This window comes from Schistocerca piceifrons, chromosome 1 (assembly GCF_021461385.2).
Source record: "Schistocerca piceifrons isolate TAMUIC-IGC-003096 chromosome 1, iqSchPice1.1, whole genome shotgun sequence".
NCBI classification, from domain to species: Eukaryota; Metazoa; Arthropoda; class Insecta; order Orthoptera; family Acrididae; genus Schistocerca; species Schistocerca piceifrons.
The window spans coordinates 747,262,913-747,281,733 of record NC_060138.1 but is presented as its reverse complement, the minus strand read 5'-3'; the positions used below and the strand labels follow the sequence as shown (position 1 = coordinate 747,281,733).

The 18,821-nt window shown below is 41.1% G+C and overlaps 1 protein-coding gene across 8 annotated transcripts in view; it reads left to right on the top strand.

The window, feature by feature from the left end:
• The first annotated feature begins 6,526 nt into the window (after positions 1 to 6,526).
• LOC124711801 (diacylglycerol kinase theta) overlaps positions 6,527 to 18,821 on the top strand; it is a 712,647-nt gene continuing 700,352 nt past the window's right edge. For all 8 annotated transcript variants that reach the window (XM_047242070.1, XM_047242035.1, XM_047242063.1 and 5 more), the window contains exon 1: positions 6,527 to 6,869. In XM_047242070.1, the coding sequence (XP_047098026.1) occupies positions 6,734 to 6,869 (136 nt within the window). In that variant the 5' untranslated portion in view covers positions 6,527 to 6,733. The remainder of the gene's footprint in view (positions 6,870 to 18,821) is intronic.

Genomic DNA, 18,821 nt, shown 5'->3' with positions numbered 1-18,821 from the left:
TGGTGGAGCAATGCCTCTTTGGCAGCTTCAAATCTACTATTAGGTGGAGATGATATTATGATGTTACTGATAATGTGAGCATGCTCTTTTGTGTCATTCAACAGAGTGAGAAACTTGGCAGTGTTGTCAGAGATAGCTCTGTAGAATGGCATCAGTTGGCAGCAGTCATGAACAACCAACATAATCCAAGCTCTTCCAGACTCACATAGCACTGATGTCACTAGTGTGACACACTGCCCATATTTGCTAACAGTCAATGTGATCCAAATGATTCCATACATTCACAATTATGATGCCAGGAGCCCCCACCATGAGGATGCTGACCTTCATCCAGCCACAACAAACATGCCTCCTTGTAGTGGCAACATTCTGCTGACAGGCCCACTGACGCAATCTCGGCTGTTTCGATTTCACACTCGCTTCGGCAACAAAGTGTATAACTGCTCTACACCATGTAACCACCCAACTGCAAGATGCAATCCAGATCATAGTGCACAAAGCTGTCACACACACCTCAGACACATGGACCAAACCAAATTTTCACAGACTCTAAGTGACTGCAGTAGGCTCTATGTGCTGGATTTCTTAACAAATTGATACTATGATTGACACCAGCTCGGAAGTCAGGAACATTCCCAGCAAGAACATGCCAACAGAGCTACCTTTTGGCCATTCAACTATGTTCTGTGGAAGACTCTCATATCAAACTTTATGAAACTGTCAAATGCACCGTAGACCTTGGTCTCCGTGAAAAATTTTCATGACAATTTGTGGTTATGGATGTTTGTCAACCAATCTTGGGTGCAGATTTTCTCTGGCACTTTCATCTATCCCTTATCTGACATGAGGAACTCTCCAGCAAAACAAAAACAGAGAATCTGCACACAGCATCAGCAGTAGTCATCTATTAGATGCACATCCAGTTTTGTAGAACATCAGTCTGCATGGACCTTCAACATGCACTATACACGAACCACTGCCTACACTACTATATATCATGGACAAAATTCCTTGATATCTCAGTGTCTGACAACCTAAAATGCAATCAAATTGTGATTTTGACAATCCAACTACAAATATAGTACCAGATATTGCATAGTATTACTCCTCAGTGTCTAGCAGAATACTTTTCTCAGTCATTCAACAAAACATTGATGAAGTGTCAGTTATAGAAAAGTATGACAAACAGAAATTATGTAAACTAAAAGTTCAAAACTTTGCAGTGGTTCTCACACTTATATGACACTGTACTTAAGAGTATTTGTGACTAATAATAACAATTAGTTTCAGATGGACTGAGCTCTACCCAACCATAAGAGACTGCCTAAATGTTACAGTCACACAATCATTTAATGCACACAAGTACTTTAGTCAGAAGCAGCCAGTTCAGAAAAAAATAACTTTTTGTTACAAATATTTAGTTCACAAAGGAAGGAGAGGTGGAGGTATAAAATTCCTGATTTTCAAATATTGTACCACTGTTCAAAATTAAATCCCAAACATCAGAACAATCTCTCATGGAAGTGAGAGCACATTCTCTTTGATTTTATTTTATTTACATTTGTTTCTGAATGTAGTCATAAGATGATGACTTTTAAATGTCGTATTGTTTACAAAGGTATAGTACATATCACACTGCATTAGTGTGCAAAGGTTTAATACGTAACACATTTATCTACAAAGATTAATACATAATATACTCTATGTGATCAAAAGTATGTGGACACCCCCCAAAAACATACGTTTTTCATGTTAGGTGCATTGTGCTGCCACCTACTGCCATGTACTCCATATCAGCAACCTCAGTAGTCATTAAACATCATGAGAGAGCAGAATGGAGCACTCCATGGAACTCACGGACTTCGAACGTGGTCAAGTGATTGGGTGTCACTTGTGTCATGTGTCTGTATGCAAGATTTCCACACTCCTAAACATCCTTAGGTCCACTGCTTCTGATGTGGTAGCGAAGTGGAAACGTGAAGGGACATGTACAGCATAGAAGTGTACAGGCTGACTTTGTCTGTTGTGTGACAGAGATTGCCGACAGTTGAAGAGGGTTGTAATGTGTAATAGGCAGACATCTATCTAGACCATGGGCATTCCCAGCGAGGGGCAGGCGGGGGGGGGGGGGGGGGGGCACCTGCCCCCCCCCCCCCCCCCTCAGAAGATATTCGCAGTTTTTTACTAGTTTACTGTTTTATTTAATAAGAAATGCTGCATGTTTTCTCGGATTGTACAAGTGCATTCTCGTATTTAAAATGTTTATTAAAAGCAGTTTTTCACTGGTTTACTGTTTTATTTAATAAGAAGTGCTGTATGTTGTCTCGAGTCCTTGTTTTCTGAGACTGGTATGACCTGCCCCCCCCCCCCCCCAGCCCCTAGTTCAGATCCTGGGTATGCCCTTGATCCACACCATCACACAGGAATTCCAAACTGCATCAGAATCCACTGCAAGTACTATGACAGTTAGGCAGGAGGTGAGAAAACTTGGATTTCATGGTTGAGTGGCTGCTCATAAGCCACACATCACACCAGTAAATGCCAAACGATGCCTTGCTTGGTGTAAGGAGTGTAAACATTGGATGACTGAACAGAGGAAAAACATTGTGTTTATTATTTATCAATTTTGTGATCAGACCCTGAAGGTTTGATCATATTAAATGTGACCTTCTTTCAAGTACAGCACTGCATATACAAATAAAAAGTCACTCACATAAAGTTAAATGCATGTTTACTCAGAAATGAATGATTTCTGATTTACGTTATTATGATACAGCAGGTCATAATGATCATACAGACAACTTTCCTCACTATGTTTGAATTAGGATGCTTGTTGTTTGTTTGGTTCAACCTTTTTCTAGAATACAAAGAATGCTTTCTGAAACAGCTTGTATAACAGAAAGTTTTTGTTTAATAGCTGCATTTATGAAAACGTAATCATTGAAAAATTTGCAACATCATCAATATGAAAACTTGAAGTAGCTGCTGGCCACGGATGTCAACAACAGTAAACCTTAAACAATAACAACCTGAAAGCATGCCCTTCTGCACATGCACGAGTTATTGCCGTCTAGTACACAGTCTTGGATTCATGGGAGTTTAGAACTGCTTTCTATTTTTGAGTGTGGGTAAGGTGTCTGCTAATCCTCTCACTTCCACCTGTTTTATTGCCAGATGCCTGTTCAACTAGAGCTGCTCTGTTTGTGGCAAATTGTCATTAAATATCCCTTTCAGATGTGTACATCTGCTCATAAGAAGTGTTTTACGCATAAAAAGAGGATCTTGTATTTAAAAAGTACTAATTAATTACCTTTGATAAATTATTGAACTGTTATACATAGACTGTTTTATTTCCTATCTGATGGTTTCTTTTAAGGATGTGCAATTTTTTTTTTGTGAGGGGGGGGGGGGGAGGAACTACTATTAATACTTATCTTTATAAATCTTATGCACATGGTACTTCAAGTAACTCCTTGTGGATATGTATTTTTGCTCTTTTCCAAATTATAACATACAAAATTGCAACACTGTTATCTGTTTTTGTAAATAATAAAGTAACTCTACCTTTATGTACATATTACATTTTTTTTTTAATATTCAAAGCAGTACATGTAATCTAGTGGTTTTTAATGTTTTAAAAGCAAAGTACAACAATTTAAAACATGATTGCTTAAAAATGTCTTTGTGTTTGACTCATTCCACACCTCACATGATGTGCTTATGATTTAAGATCAACAGAACATAAAATAAATAAATAAAATGGATATTCTGCCTGGACTTGACTAATCTAGCTGGCAGTTTGAACTTAAATTTTGTTTCTCACTGATTGCAAACAGTTTTTGTTTTAGTTGTAGAACAAGTTTCAAAATACCTCTACAGAACTGAGTAGAATTCATCCATTGTATTACTTGATCCTTCGAACTGGCAGCCATTGTTCCAATTCTCTCTAGCTAGTGCATATTTTAATGCACTAATGCTGGCACTAATAATCAGAGAAGTGGAATTCAGAGTTACTGAACTTAATATTAGCTTCATTATATTTGCTATTTATGGCTAAGCCTGTCATTCTGGAGGTGCAATCTCTCATACTGGTGTCTGTCATTGCCACATTTGCAAGATTATGTAAACCCAATATGTCTCATAATTTTATATTACTTGAATTAAAAGAATTTGCATCAATATTTAATTCATCCAATACTGTGAAGTCATTGGGCCCAACTTGGCCAATTATCTTACTGATGCTGTTGAAGAAGTGATGCAGCGCTCCATTTTGTAGGCAACAGAAATCCGCCACTTTGCATTTGATCATGCTGTTTGTGAAATCTTCATAATGCATCAGAATGGCAGCTAATTGAAGTGACTCTACTCTGCAGTACTGTTCAAGAAATAACAGTTTTTTATTGTAATATATTGATTTTCTGATGCTGCCCATAGTAACTACTTATTAGGAAATAGCCATCTAGTTTAAAATATATTATTTTGTCCTGCTACCACTAACAGTGACCTGCCTGTCATATGCATACATTTAACTCAACAGCACAGTTCTCCTATTTGAAAGGAGTTGCCAGCATGATGGCACTTTGTTGACTCTGTTTCTGTCTTTCATATTAGTCACTCCAATAACTTATCTGAATATAGGGATTCTGAAAGTGCAAATGCCTCTTAATATGGTAAATAATAATGTTCACAGTGAGAGAAAAGGATTCTTAATGGACGAACAGAACATGTGATTCAGCAGTAGGTATCTGTAGGCTTACAAAAAGTGGTTGAATAACCAACTGAATAACCTAAGTGAAAAAGCAGCAGCCTATTCCCAAACAGAATCCTTTCTGTCAAATAAGACATTATTTTTCATCATTTTCAAACATATTTGGAGTAGAATTACTAACCTTTTTTTTATCAATATCATAAGCAGACCATCACTAATTAAACATAAATGCAACTGAAGTTCAGAATTAAAGTAAATATCAGTGTAACCAATATTTGAAATAAAAAAAGAGCATCTACTTAACAGCTAATAAAACAGTAACTTCTGGTGGAGAGCTGACAGACACTTTTTTTTGTTGTTGTTTTAAAAATTTCTAGCTTTCTCACTTTTTAAACAGTTCCTTTGCTGTAAGAAGAGGAAAAAGTGATCGAGTACGATTTACAAGTATAGACGCAAAGAAAAACAGCTCAGGAGATCGTAATGTACAGCTATGCACTAACTTCTCTTCCTCTTTTGCAGTTTTCAGGATTTCGTTTTACCTGATTAAGCAATTTTTAAAGGCTTGAATAGTTAGCGAATCAATCACATTTTCTGTCGTCTATTTTGACAGTCTAAATTTGAAGCCTGTAGAGATACTAGAAAATCTAGAAATTTTTGGGGCTGTATGTGGCACTCAATTTTTACAGTATCACATTTTCTCATTTAGATATATTTGAAATATATATTACTAACAAGAATCCAAATTTAAGACACATAAAGAATTGTCCCCTTTGTTCACTCTCATTTATTACTCACTCAAGCTGACTTGAGAATTGTATGAAAAGTTAGCAATTACGTGTTTTATTGATCATATTCACAAAAAAGAGCCATGGAAAATACCTTTGGAGATTTTGAAGTTCTCCAGACTGAACTCGATATATGGTCAATTAATAGGCATTTATGAACACATAACTGCCTTCTTCCTTCTACATAAGATCACATCAACGGCAAAGTGTGATCTCTTGAAGAGATACATACAGCTATAATTTGCTTTTTAAACGAACTCTTGCTGTCTGTAAGGCTGTTTATTTCCTTATAAATTTATCAATGCGTCTCTGTAGAGGACGGTAAACGTATTTGTTGTTAACATTCCACTTGGGAATGTCATTCTAATTTTATTATGAAAAGTTGTATTGAATGCACTGACTTATATTATTTTGTGAATAAAATGCAACAAGACAATTTATTTTAGTTATCCGTATTATTTTGTTAGATGTATCATCAGCATCATTTATTGGTGCATACTTCAACTTTTTCCATCAATGCATAAATGTTATATCTATCCAGCTATCAAAAGTGAAGTTAATTTTCAGGAGTAAACCAGACTATTACTGTGCGAAAAAATTATAAAATATACTGAAAGGAAGTATAGCAGTATTAGGACTAGAAGACTGATGTAGAAAGCGCAAGAAGGTATGCCACTTGTCAACTGTGTTCATTGGGCTTTATAACAGCCGCGCGACTTCACGTCAAATGTAGTTGTGACTTCGTCCGCTAGAGGCTGTAAGAGTCGCCACCGAGCGAACTGTTCAATAATTGCCGTTGCGTTCATGTCTAATTTCATGTTGAAACAGACGGCGGAAAAACGAAGATTGTATTTGAGGCAGACGCTAGCTAAAGAAGAAAACTGACGAATTACTTTTCGTAACAAGCTCTGTATTGTAATTTCGCGGCGCCGGGTTTTCGAAATTTGAGGCAAGCGCGGAATGGCGACCTCGCCCGATCGCGAGCGCGCTGCGCGCGCCGGCTGTAGGCTGCGTCTTGCGGCTGCGCGGAGGCACCTTGCTCGCCAGTGATGGTCAGCTGTGAAAGGGACGGCCTCCGGAAATGCGCCTTCGGCATGTAACTCCGAGTTTCAGGGCGCCCTTACGGCATCACAATGTTCGTGTACGGTTCCGAAATCACGTAGACATGTAATATGTGTGTGCGAAGTGTTATTTCACGGTGAAAATCTGGCGTGAACGGTGCCGCAGTGGGTCGGGGATCATGGCGTCGGTCTCGGCCGAGCCCCCAGCAAGCCACGGGCACAGCTTCAGCAAGAAAACTTTTCACAAGCCCACCTACTGTCACCATTGCACCGATATGCTATGGGGCCTTATACAACAAGGATATACCTGCGAAGGTGAGCTGGCAAAGTTTCGCTAGTAGGCGATTTTGTATGTGTATATGTGTGTATGTGTGTGTGTGTGTGTGTGTGTGGGCGCTTTCCGCACAGGCGGGGAGCGCCGTGTTGCTTGATCTGAAATTACACATCTCACCTGTATCGCTTCTTTCAGCGCCAGTAAAATTCGCGCGCGAAAGACAAGTACTGCCCCTGAAGTTGTCGTCTCAGACTGAGAAAAGATGCTTGCGCGATCTGTTGCATGTAGGGGAAGAGAAGATCTGGACGGGGAGTCGAGGCGCAGCCTTGCGCCAGCGTGCGCGTATTGACGTTGCAGGTGTCGTGGGGCTTTTGGTACGCACCAGCGGATAAACAGATAAGTCGGACGTGGAGCCGGCTATCGTTCACTCGAATCTGTATGCATAGGTACCTCGCAGCAGATAGGTAAAACTACGGAAACCTAGAGATTAAATGAAATGAAAATCCTAATGCTCAGAGTCGGATATTTTAAGTCTGTTAAATGACCCTATGCGCTAAAAGACTCTTCTTGTGAAGTATTGCACTGTTGAATCAAGAATCCGAGTATTTTCTCCCTTCAATATGAGTGAAGGACCTCTGGCACTCATCATTTGCCCGATGCCGAGCAGAAATGTATTTTATTCGGATTCGGAAGATGAACGTGAAAGAATTTAGTTAATAGAACAAATATTGCCTGAAAATAAAAGTTAGCAACAGTGGGCTGAAACAATTGGAATTTCAGTTCAGATATATAGGGAGAAAGCGAGGTGGCACCATGGCTAAGGTACCGAAAACTTACTGAGGAGGAGGGTGGTTAAAATCTCCGCAGATCTCCTAACCCTATCCTTTCTTGGGTTGGCGCTCCTCTAAAGACTTCATTGTCTTCGAGACCAACTCGAACCTTCGTTATTTTTAATTGAACTAGATTCCATCTGCCAAGAAGACTAATGATAATTTAGACTACCATTGCAGAAGAAAAGTGTTAACTTGCTTCAGTAAACACGGAATTATCTTCTAAAGATAAAAACTGTTATCAATCCGAAGGTTGGTTGTAACACCACAGTCCTATAGGAGGTGGTATGACGTCGTCTCCTCCGACCTTTTTATTGACCTACCCAGCCAATCATAGGACCTACAGTTTAATTTGGATTCCGAACAACGGTGTAACACGGCATTTTTTCATTTTAACCAACATTACCGGAGTTGAAAGAAATGATGACTGATCAGAGATCGAACCTGGGACTTACGGATCTGTAGTTCGTCACTCTACCACTGAGCCTCGAGGATCGACTTCTGCCCACTCCTAAATTTGCCTCAAAATTACGACTAACAGTCTTTTATCAGTAATAAAACAGTCATCAACTGGCAGCACAGTGATATCTAGGCGTGGACCTACTGGAAGGGGCATACCGCTGAATTTCTCGGACCTGAGATGAGGCTCTTACAGTCAGTTAAGTGGGACATACAGTTCAGTGACTTCACATTTGCAAAGCAATACCAGAGGTGTAAGTCAGTGCCACGAAAAAAGTCCACGAGCAACGGAGCATCGAACTCCAAAAATCTCGAATTAATAATCTGTTACCAATCTGCGCTGTTACTAAAACAAACAAGTCAGGTGAAGCTTCAATTTATATACGCTGTAAACCCTAGGATATCGCTGTGCAGAAGCTAATTACGGATGTTTTAAGAATAAATTTCATTTCTGGAGGACTAGTTCGTCGCAGAAGCAAACGAGGGTTTGCGAAGAGGCCCGTCCGGATCCAAGTTCCGCGATTCGCTACAGAGGCGAGGCGAGGCGATACCATCTGAAGGTGGGCGCCGCCGCCAGCCCCTCACAAATGGCCGCTTGTTGCATACAACGAGTGGGCTGTGACCACTATAGCTCGCTACAGCGGCTTCAGAGGGAGAAGGCAGCTCTTCATCATGTTCTGAATAAAAGCCAAGGTTAATTGTTGTGCAATGCGCACGAGATGGGTCTCACACAACCGCCACCAGCGAATTTTCTGTGGGTGGGGGCCTTACACTCGACTTTTCACTCTACTGGTTGGCCTCGTGTGAACGCACACTCGTAATCGACTTTCACTTCGAAGATCTACAGCACCGAGTTGTAGAGTTTAGCAGTGCAAACATGCTTAGGTGTTCAAATGAGCATTGTGTCAGCAGTTTTTTGACGATTCAGAAGTCTGTTCAGCGTAACTGATGAGAAAACCGATTTTGCTTTCTACATTTTGTAAGATTTGAAACAACCCACAGCAGTAGTCAATGATGTCAAAAATTATTAATCTACAGCGCCACTTGTATCTTCATGATGGCTTGAACGGGACATACTAACGCATGAAAATAACGACTGCGGATTCAGATCGATAGAAGGCAGGTTACGCAAAAGATTGGCTGGTTGCTTAGTGCGACAGGAATATTCTTAGCCTGAACAGTTTACACAATTATACTGTTACATTTACATCTTTCTTAACATTTGTAACTCGCTAGCCACCTCACGATGTGTGCTGGAAGGCACTTCTGGTCTCACTGTCTTTTGCCCCCTTCCCTGTTCCATTCAGGAGTGGAACGTGGAGAAAAAGGGTGTCGATAAATCTCCGTATGAGTTCTGAGTTTCTCATCCTGGTCATTTCGCGAGACGCGTTTGAGAGGAAATAATACGTTGCTCGACTTTTCTTGGAACCCTGTCAGAATTTCGACAGTAAATCCCTACGTGATGCATAATGCCTCTCTTGTAGCGTTTGCACTGTAGTTTGTTGAGCATCTCTTAATGCTCTCGCGCCAACTAAATGATCCCTGACGAAACGCGCCGCTCTTCGTTGGATCTTTCCTCTCTCTCTCTCTCTTTCTCTCTCTCTCTCTCTCTCTCTCCCTCCCTCTCTCTCCCTCCCTCCGTCCCTCCCTCCCTCTCCTATTAATCGAACTTGGTATTGGTCCCAGACTAATGAACAATACTTAAGAATCGGTAGGTCAAGTTTTTTAGAACACTTCTTTCCAGGATAAATTACATTTCCTCCTCTCAAAGAACTTCAAGCTGGCCTCTAATTTTTGTACGATTTGTTTTATGTGGCCATTTAACTTTAGGTCGCTCCTAAGTATAAGGTTGGTGCACAAGCTCGTAGCGTTTTCCCATACGTTTAATAAACACAACAGATACACATAACAGAGACTTTAGTCATCAATAACATATTCTCCTTCACTATTTACAACAGTTTGAAACGCTAGGGTAGCTTTTCGATTCAGTAGCTGTAGAAATCACGTGGGTTTGAGGCGAAGAACTATTCCAGCCATGTTCGGAGCGCATTTTCATCCAGGAAGGATGTTCCTTGAAGGTTGTTCCATAGAGAGCGGAAAAGGCGAAAATCTGAGAGCTCTAGACCAGATGAATAAGGTGGATTCGGAATGACTTCCCAACACATCTGTACTGTGCTATTCGTCAGTCTAGCAGAATGCAGGCAGAAGTTACCGTGGGGCAGCATCACTTCACGCAGTATTCCTGGTCGTTGTTCTTGGACTGCGTCTGCAAGACGTCTCAGTTGTTGATAATAAATGTCGGCACTGATGGTTACAACTCGGGGAAGCAATTCGTAGTACATCACACCGTCCTGTTCCACCAGATGCATAGCATTGTCTTTTGTGGATGCGTGCAGATCTTCCTACGATAAGTTGCTGCTGTGTTTGTATTCAGCCATTCTTTTCTTTTCCTTATGTTAGCACGAAGACACCATTTCTCGTCACCAGTAACGGTACAGGATAGGAATGGCCGGCGTTGTTCACGACCCAATTGACGACGAGCAAGCAGAGATGCACACATGGTCACTCGCTGATTTTTGTGATTTTGATTTAGAGCATGTAGTGGATCGTGGATCGTTGTGGATTAATGCGCGTAAACGATCTTCATCAAACCCCGAATGTGTTCCTGAACATGGAGAGCCACTAATGCCAAAACGATCCTCCTTGAAACAAAGAAACCATTTTCTTCCCGTGCTCTGCCCAATGGCATTATCCCCATACACGGCGGAGTTTCTGGCTGCCTCCGCTGCGGTCATCCCTCTACTGAACTCAAACAGAAAAAAATGGTTCAAATGGCTCTGAGCACTATGGGACTTAACTTCTGAGATCATCAGTCCGCTAGAACTTAGACCTACTTAAACCTAACTAACCTAAGGACAGCACACACATCCATGCCCGAAGCAGGATTGAACCTGCGACCGTAGCGTCGCTCGGTGCCAGACAGTAGCGCCTAGAACCGCTCGGCCACTGCGGCCGGCCTCAAACAGAAGAAGATGTCGGAAATGTTCCAATTTCTCCACTTGACCCTCCATTTTCAAGGGCCCACAGCTCCAATCACTATCTTCAAATGACAAAATGACAATATGTAAACTCGACTGCAACAGTGAACTACAAATAAAAAAAGACAAGCGATAAATAAACCCATAGCAACCAGAATAGCAACATGCAAAACAAAATCTCTCTGAACTTACGGACCCTCTTAATATTTTACACTAGTTAGTGCTTCCGATCAGTTCTGTATGCCTTCGCCTGTTTATAAGGACGACGTTATATTTATATACGTTCAGGGTCAACTGTCAGTCGCTTTTATGCGAATCTTCTTTCATTTCTCAAGTCTTCTGTTAAACGTTGTTACACTCGAAAAATAAATAAAAAATAAAATTAGTCCGCTGAACTAATACTCCGTTGAAAGAGGTAACGCAGTGGTAATATTTTGGACTCGTGCTGGGGAGAAACAGGGTTTAAATTCTCGTCCGACACTGCTCATTTAGTTTCATCTAAATCACTCGATTCGAATGCTGGGTTGGTCCCGAACAAGTCCGAGTTCGTGATCCGTTCTTAATCATCTCGACCACGGCGGGACGCCGATTTCTGAGCTGACTTCTTCTCCTTGTCGATACAGGATTGGCCAAGGGAAGTGATGTATCTGTTATGAGATACTCTTCAGCTTAGAAACATGTCACTGCTTTTCGAAACTTCTGATACTTATTTCACTGCTTCACTTACTGCTGTTTCCAAAGTCTCCTGGAGCGCTCTGTGATTTACAAATTCCTCTTTTTTGGCAACTTAACTGGAAAAAAACTTTATGAGAGTACTAAGCTCTTTGTTCACTGCGTCCTTCACAGTAACTGCGAATTTTCTGAAATCCAGCACTTCTGAGCTGCTCTTGCAAAGGAAGTTGAGTAGAAAATGTATTTAGGGGATCTGACGTTGCTTTCAACAATTTTAAAATGCATCAGAACAATCATGTATTCAAAAAATAACATTATTTGTATGTCACCTTCTTCAGAACAAATGAAATAAAAGAAGAAAGGAAGAAAAATGCGCTACCAATACGGTGGCGAAGGCGGAACGTAAATCACAGTGCAAACACTACTAAGGTAAAAAGAAAAAAGATTTCAGATGAGCACAGTGGTACTGTCGCTGGGGGCGTAAATGGATGATGCAAACGTCTTGCCGACAAATACCAATTCGACTTTATGCTGTCCGAGGAGTGTAGAATTTATTCGTTGACGTCGAAAACATCAGTGGCATAAAAATGATTTATCCGGTGTAGTGCGTGGTAAGGAATAAACTATGACATAATCGAAGGCATAGCCCCAACATTCCCCCGGATGAGTTACAGACCACGGTAGACGGACGCGTGTGTGAGCCCCGTCTCAGTATGCTACAGTTAGCGCCACGCCGTCCATTGACAGGTAGCCACCGTAAAATCCGCGCAATGGAAGCCTGTTCTTAATGCTAGCATCAGTACACTGGTTGGTCACAGAACATTAAAAGAGCACAAATAGCCCTTCTGATCATGTCGTATACGATTAAGGTATTGGCTAAAATTTTAACGCTTCACTTTTCCTTTCCATTTGTCTTCCAGCATGATGACACACCGACATTACTAGGGCCAGATAAACGGTTACACTCGTTTGGAACACCAAGGGTTAACCAAGGGTGTTAACGCAATATGGTTCTACCAACAGGCCAAACGCTTTCCACGTTGGACATAGCATGCAAATAAAACACAAATATACAAACTTGTATTTACTTCCAGAATGAATTTTTCGCTCAGCAGCGGAGTGTGCGCTGATATAAAACTTCCTGGCAGATTAAAACTGCGTGGCGGACCGATACTCGAACGTTATGTTCAAATATGTGTGAAATCTTATGGGACTTAACTGCTAAGGTCATCAGTCCCTAAGCTTACACACTACTTAACCTAAAGTATCCTAAGGACAAAGACACACACCCATGCCCGAGGGAGGACTCGAACCTCCGCCGGGACCAGCCGCACAGTCCATGACTGCAGCGCCTTAGATCGAACGTTATGGATTTATCTGTTTTGTTATTCACCATGAAAACACCACATTCCCATCATACATACCCGTTGGACAACATTGCTCTAAATATATACATATTTCACAACTGTGAGCGAGGAGAGGTATTTCTTATACAATTTTTCATACCTACCAATATCAGTTCAACCCGCTGTGCTGATTCGTAAGAAAATAATGTTTCTATCAGAACGTAAGTGAAGCGCAACGGAAGTTTTGCAAAGCTTAGTGCTGGTCACACGTGCTCTGTGACTGTCGAACTGATCAGTTTTTTCGTGTATGTTGGTCCATAAGTGCTGTTTTACAGGACGACTGCGGTGTCTAATGTGGCTACACTTAACGACATGAGCAACAGAAGCTATTCACAGTTCCCAGGACAGCGAGAATAAAACATCCAGACAACCACATCATGAAGACACAAATGTGAAAACTGAGAAGCAAATCTAATGCATTACTGATGCCCCCTACCTTTCCTTTCCATTTCACTTCTTAACAACGTAAAACCTTCGCTTTCGTTGCTATCAAGCAAGATGAGCACTATTTTAAATCTTGTCTGTGTCTTTGTTTTCCGGGGTCAGAATTTGAGTTTCGGTTCTTGTGGATGGTAGCGAAATTAGAATTGTATTATACCTTCAGCTGCTATATATATCGACAGGGACAGGTGAAAATGTGTGCCCCGACCGGGACTCGAACCCGGGATCTCCTGCTTACATGGCAGACGCTCTACCCATCTTTTTTTTCATTTTGTTCGGTATTGTTCGTTGCGTTTGGTCTGGGCGGACGTCACAAGACATCCGTTCAAGTTGATCGTTGATTTCTTTACTCAGTTTTTTTATCACAGAGGACGAGTAGCCGTCTGACCGAACACGCTGAGCTACCGTGCCGGCAAGACATTCTTACCAAGTACCGTAAGAGTTCGGGGAATATGTGTGCATCCGCACAGAAGAAGAAGGTCATGGCCGGTGTTGCCAGAACTATATACTTATATGGATATGGTGTCTGTTCTTTCGGACATCTCTGAAAGAACAGACACCATAACCATATAAGAACAGATAGTAGCGTGTCGCTGCTGTGGGTAGTACGCCACTTCTTCGAACCATATATAACGGAAGTTACTACATATTATTCTTTAAAGGCTTGTCTTGAACATTTTACAAGACAGGATCGGACAATAAAGAAGCAGAGAGAAATACTGGGTCACGGGTTGGCGGGTGAGATAGAGGGGTGCAATGAGATTCAGTCACAGAGCACACGTTTGCTGAAATGAAAATTTGTAGCATTATTTGATTGACCGTCTTACGTCTACTGACTGAATTTCATTGGTTGGCGAAGATATGTCAAAGGAAGTATAAACAATTTGTCACAGAGTGGCAGATATGCTGTTACTTAGGTCCGATTGACAGCTGTAAACCACAATCTGAAAAACTCAAGAATTGCAGATTGTCAATTTTCCAGTGAGGTGAGAAGACAGAGAAATGCGGTTCATGCGACGAAAATCACTTTAACCGTCATACTATTAGAAAGAAGTTGGATATCCACCAAGACGCAATTGTTAGGCCTTAGTCTTTTCCGCGCCCTACCTACATGACGGTATGGGCCACGCCATATGCTACCAAACTTTTTTTTGCATAATTCAGTATTCTCATAGTTACTGATGTGGGAGTAGACTGTCTATACCGAGTTCTCTGATTTCCGGTCTGCCTTATTGGGACTCGTGTGCTGGGCAGCTGTACAAATAGCGGCGATCTGAATGATAGAATGTAAAAACGTTGGAAACGGTACTGCTTCAGACACATTTTCCTGCTCCTAGAATCTTTGGAATCTGGAATTTCATTGTTAAAAGAAGAGTGCAATATACAGGCCATCTATTAAGACATAAAGGACTCCTAAACACAATCATAGAGGGATATGTCGAGGGAAAAAGACCAAGAGGAAGACCACGGCTGAGGTACATGGATCAAATCGAGAAATATGTGGGATGTAACACCTATAAAGAATTGAAGAGAAAAGCTGAAAGACGCACAGAATGGAGACAAGCTGCCATTGTATCTGTTGCAAACCAATCCTTGGATTAACCACTACAGAAGAAGAAGAAAAGAAGAATCTTTGTGACGGAACGGACTGCTCAACAATTTTGCACTTTTCTGCTAATAATAACCCTGAAAATAATTCGTGACGCTATAATATTCGAAATGTTTGTATGATTTTTTCCCGGCCATTCGCTTATTTGCTTGTGTTAGTAAAACCTTAAAATAGGTCTACGCGTAAATCCTGAGTTAAAAAAATAGGGGAAAAATTGGTATTTATACTTCTATTTTGCTACTTTAGTTCTATCAGGCCCCTGTAATGGCGAATGCCACTTCACGAATTAAGACAGTTGCATCTGATCGGAAGAGCTATGTTCACACCCCACTCAAGGGGATTATTGAACCTACCGATACCACTCTTCTGCTTTGAACCATGGCATCATCTAAATGGCGGACATAAACTACTCAATGAAATCTAGTATGCTTAAAACACATAACATATCAAGTATTACATCTATTCTCATGGTATCAAATTCGATGACTACGCAAACTCATCAATAAACTGTCACCTTAGAAGCTAATACAATCCTGGAACTACTCAACAGATCAGCATACAATTACAACTAAGCTTTCGTATCTCCATCTACACAACTACTTTGTAATTCACACTTTAGTGCCTGACAGAGTGTTCATCGTACCGCCTTCATACTATTCCTCTTTCATTCTTGAGTGCGAGGGAAAATTAAAAACTTACATCTTTCCTTACGAGCTCTGATTTCTCTTGTTTTATTATGACCATCGTTTCTCCCATATTTCGCGGTAATACAAAACGAACTGCCATTCTTTGGGCGTTTTCGGTGTCCTCTGCAAATCCTGTCTGGTAGGGTTCCCATACCGTACAGCAATATTCTAGCAGAAGACGGCCAAGCGCAGTGTAGGCAACCTCCATAGTAGACTTGCATTTTCTGTGTTCTGTCAATAAAAAGCAGTGTTTTATTCGCCTTCCCCATAACATTATATGTATGATCAGTCTCATTTAAGCTGTTGGTAATTGTAATTCATGCGTATTTATTTGAATTGTGGTCTTTACATTTGTGTAATTTAACGGATTCCTTTTAGTATTCGTCTGGATGACTTCATACTTTTCCTTATTGGGAGTCGATTGGCACTTTTCGATATCGCGTCTAAATCATTTTGCAATTAGTTTTGATATTCTAATCACTTTGCTCGTCGGTAAATAACAGGATCGTTCGTTAACATTCTAAGACGAATGCTCAGATTGTCTCCTAAATAGTTTTTATAAATTAGGAACAGCAGACGGTTTATAACACTTACTTGGAGAACGCCAGGTACCACTTCTGTTTTACTCGGCGACTTTCCTTCGATTACTACGAACTGTGATCTTTCTGACAGGAAATTACGAATCCAGTCGCGAAACTGAGGCGATTTTCCATAGACTCGCAGTGTGATAAGAAGTCTCTTATGAGAATCGATGTCAAAAGCGTTATGGAAATCTAGAAATATGGAATCAATTTTAGATCCGCTGTCGATAGCATTCATTCCTACAACAACTCATAACCAGACTGTCGTTTTCTAAATTAACCTAGACGTCGGGCAACGCAACAGATCAGACTGTCACCACAACCTACAGACCAAAAACTAATACAGAGTGAAAATAAAGATTGTCTCTTCTTTCTTTTATTTCTATTTGCACACATTTGACAGCGCGCACCACGTCATCGTTACGTAACTGGGTGAACCCACGTCCAGTATCTACGAGGGACGGGCGTTAAATAAGTAATGCAACTCTTTTTTTCTGAAAGCAGGTAGGTTTTCAAAAAATGTTCAAATGTGTGTGAAATCTTATGGGACCTATCTGCTAAGGTCATCAGTCCCTAGGCTTACACACTACTTAACCTAAATTATCCCAAGGACAAACACACACACTCATGCCCGAGGGAGGACTCGAACCTCCGCCGGGACCAGCCGCACAGTCCATTTTCGTTACTGGAAGTCAACTGGCACTTTTCACACTTAGACCGCTCGGCTAATCCCACGCGGCAGGTTGGTTTTATTTATGATCACAATACTCCGTATTGTTCCCTACTCTGCTGGCTATAAAACACTATTTTTCAACATAATCTCTATACTATCCAACAGCCTTACGCCACGCTACTGGGAGGAACTGTATGCCTGCACGGTACCACTCTATTGGTCGACATAGGAGTGAACGGCTTGCTGCATCAGTAACCTTTCATCATCCACGTGCTGCTTCCCGCGGAATGCATCCTTCATTGGGCCAAACAGATGGAAGTCAGAAGGTGCGAGGTCCTGGCTGTATTGTGAATGAGGAAGAGCAACCCAGTGATGTTTTGTGAGCTTCTCTCGTGTGTGCAGATTTGTGTGAGGTCTTGCGTTGTCATGGAGAAGGAGAATTTAATTTGCATTTTTGTGGTGAAGAACACGCTGAAATTGTTTCTTCAGTTTCCTCAGGGTAACGCAGTACACTTCAGAGTTGATAGTTGCACCATGAGAGTGGACCCCTTCAGAGACCCAGAACACGATCTCCATGACTTTTCCGACTGAGGATGCGACTTTGAACTTTTTCTTCGGAGAAGACGTAGTGTGGCGCCATTCCATGGATTGCCGTTTTGTTTCCGGTTTGAAGTTATGAACCTATGTTCCATCACCTGTGACGATGTCTGACAAAAAATTGTCACGATCAGCCTTGTACGTGCATGCAATTTCGCGCGGATGGTTTTTTGGTGCTTTTGACAGTGTTGACTGGAATACTCTCTTTCAAATTCTGAATGTTGCTGGGGTAAAATACAGGAAGCGAAAGGCTATTTACAATTTGTACGGAAACCAGATGGCAGTAATAAGAGCCGAGGGGCACGAAAGGGAAGCAGTGGTTGAGAAGGGAGTGAGACAAGGTTGTATCCTATCTCTGATGTTAATCGATCTGTGTATTGAGCAAGCAGTAAAGGATATAAAAGAAAAATTTGGAGTAGGAATTAAAATCCATGGAGAAAAAATAAAAACTTGAGGTTTGCCGGCGCCATTGTAATTCTATCAGAGACGGCTAAGAACCTAGAAGAGCAGCTGAACGGAATGGACAGTGTCTTGATAGAAGGATATAAGATGAACATCAACAAAAGCAAAACGAGGATCATGGAGTGTAGTCGAATTGAATCAGTTGATTCTGAGAGAATTAGATTAGAAATGAGACACTTAAAATAGTAGATGAGTTTTGCTATTTGGGGAGCAAAATAACTGCTGATGGTCGAAGTAGAGAGAATATAGAACGTAGACCAGCTATGGCAAGGAAAGCATTTCTGAAGAAGAGAAGTTTGTTTACATCGAATGTAGATTTAAGTGTCAGGATGTCTTTTCAGAAAGTGTTTTTATGGAGTGTAGCCATGTATTTGAGTGAAACATGGACGATAAATAGTTTAGACAAGAAGAGAATAGAAGCTTTCGAAATGTAGTGCTACAGAAGAATGCTGCAGATTAGATGGGTAGATCACGTAACTAATGAGGAGGTATCGAATAAAATTGAGGTGAAGAGGAATTTGTGGCACAGTTTGACTAGA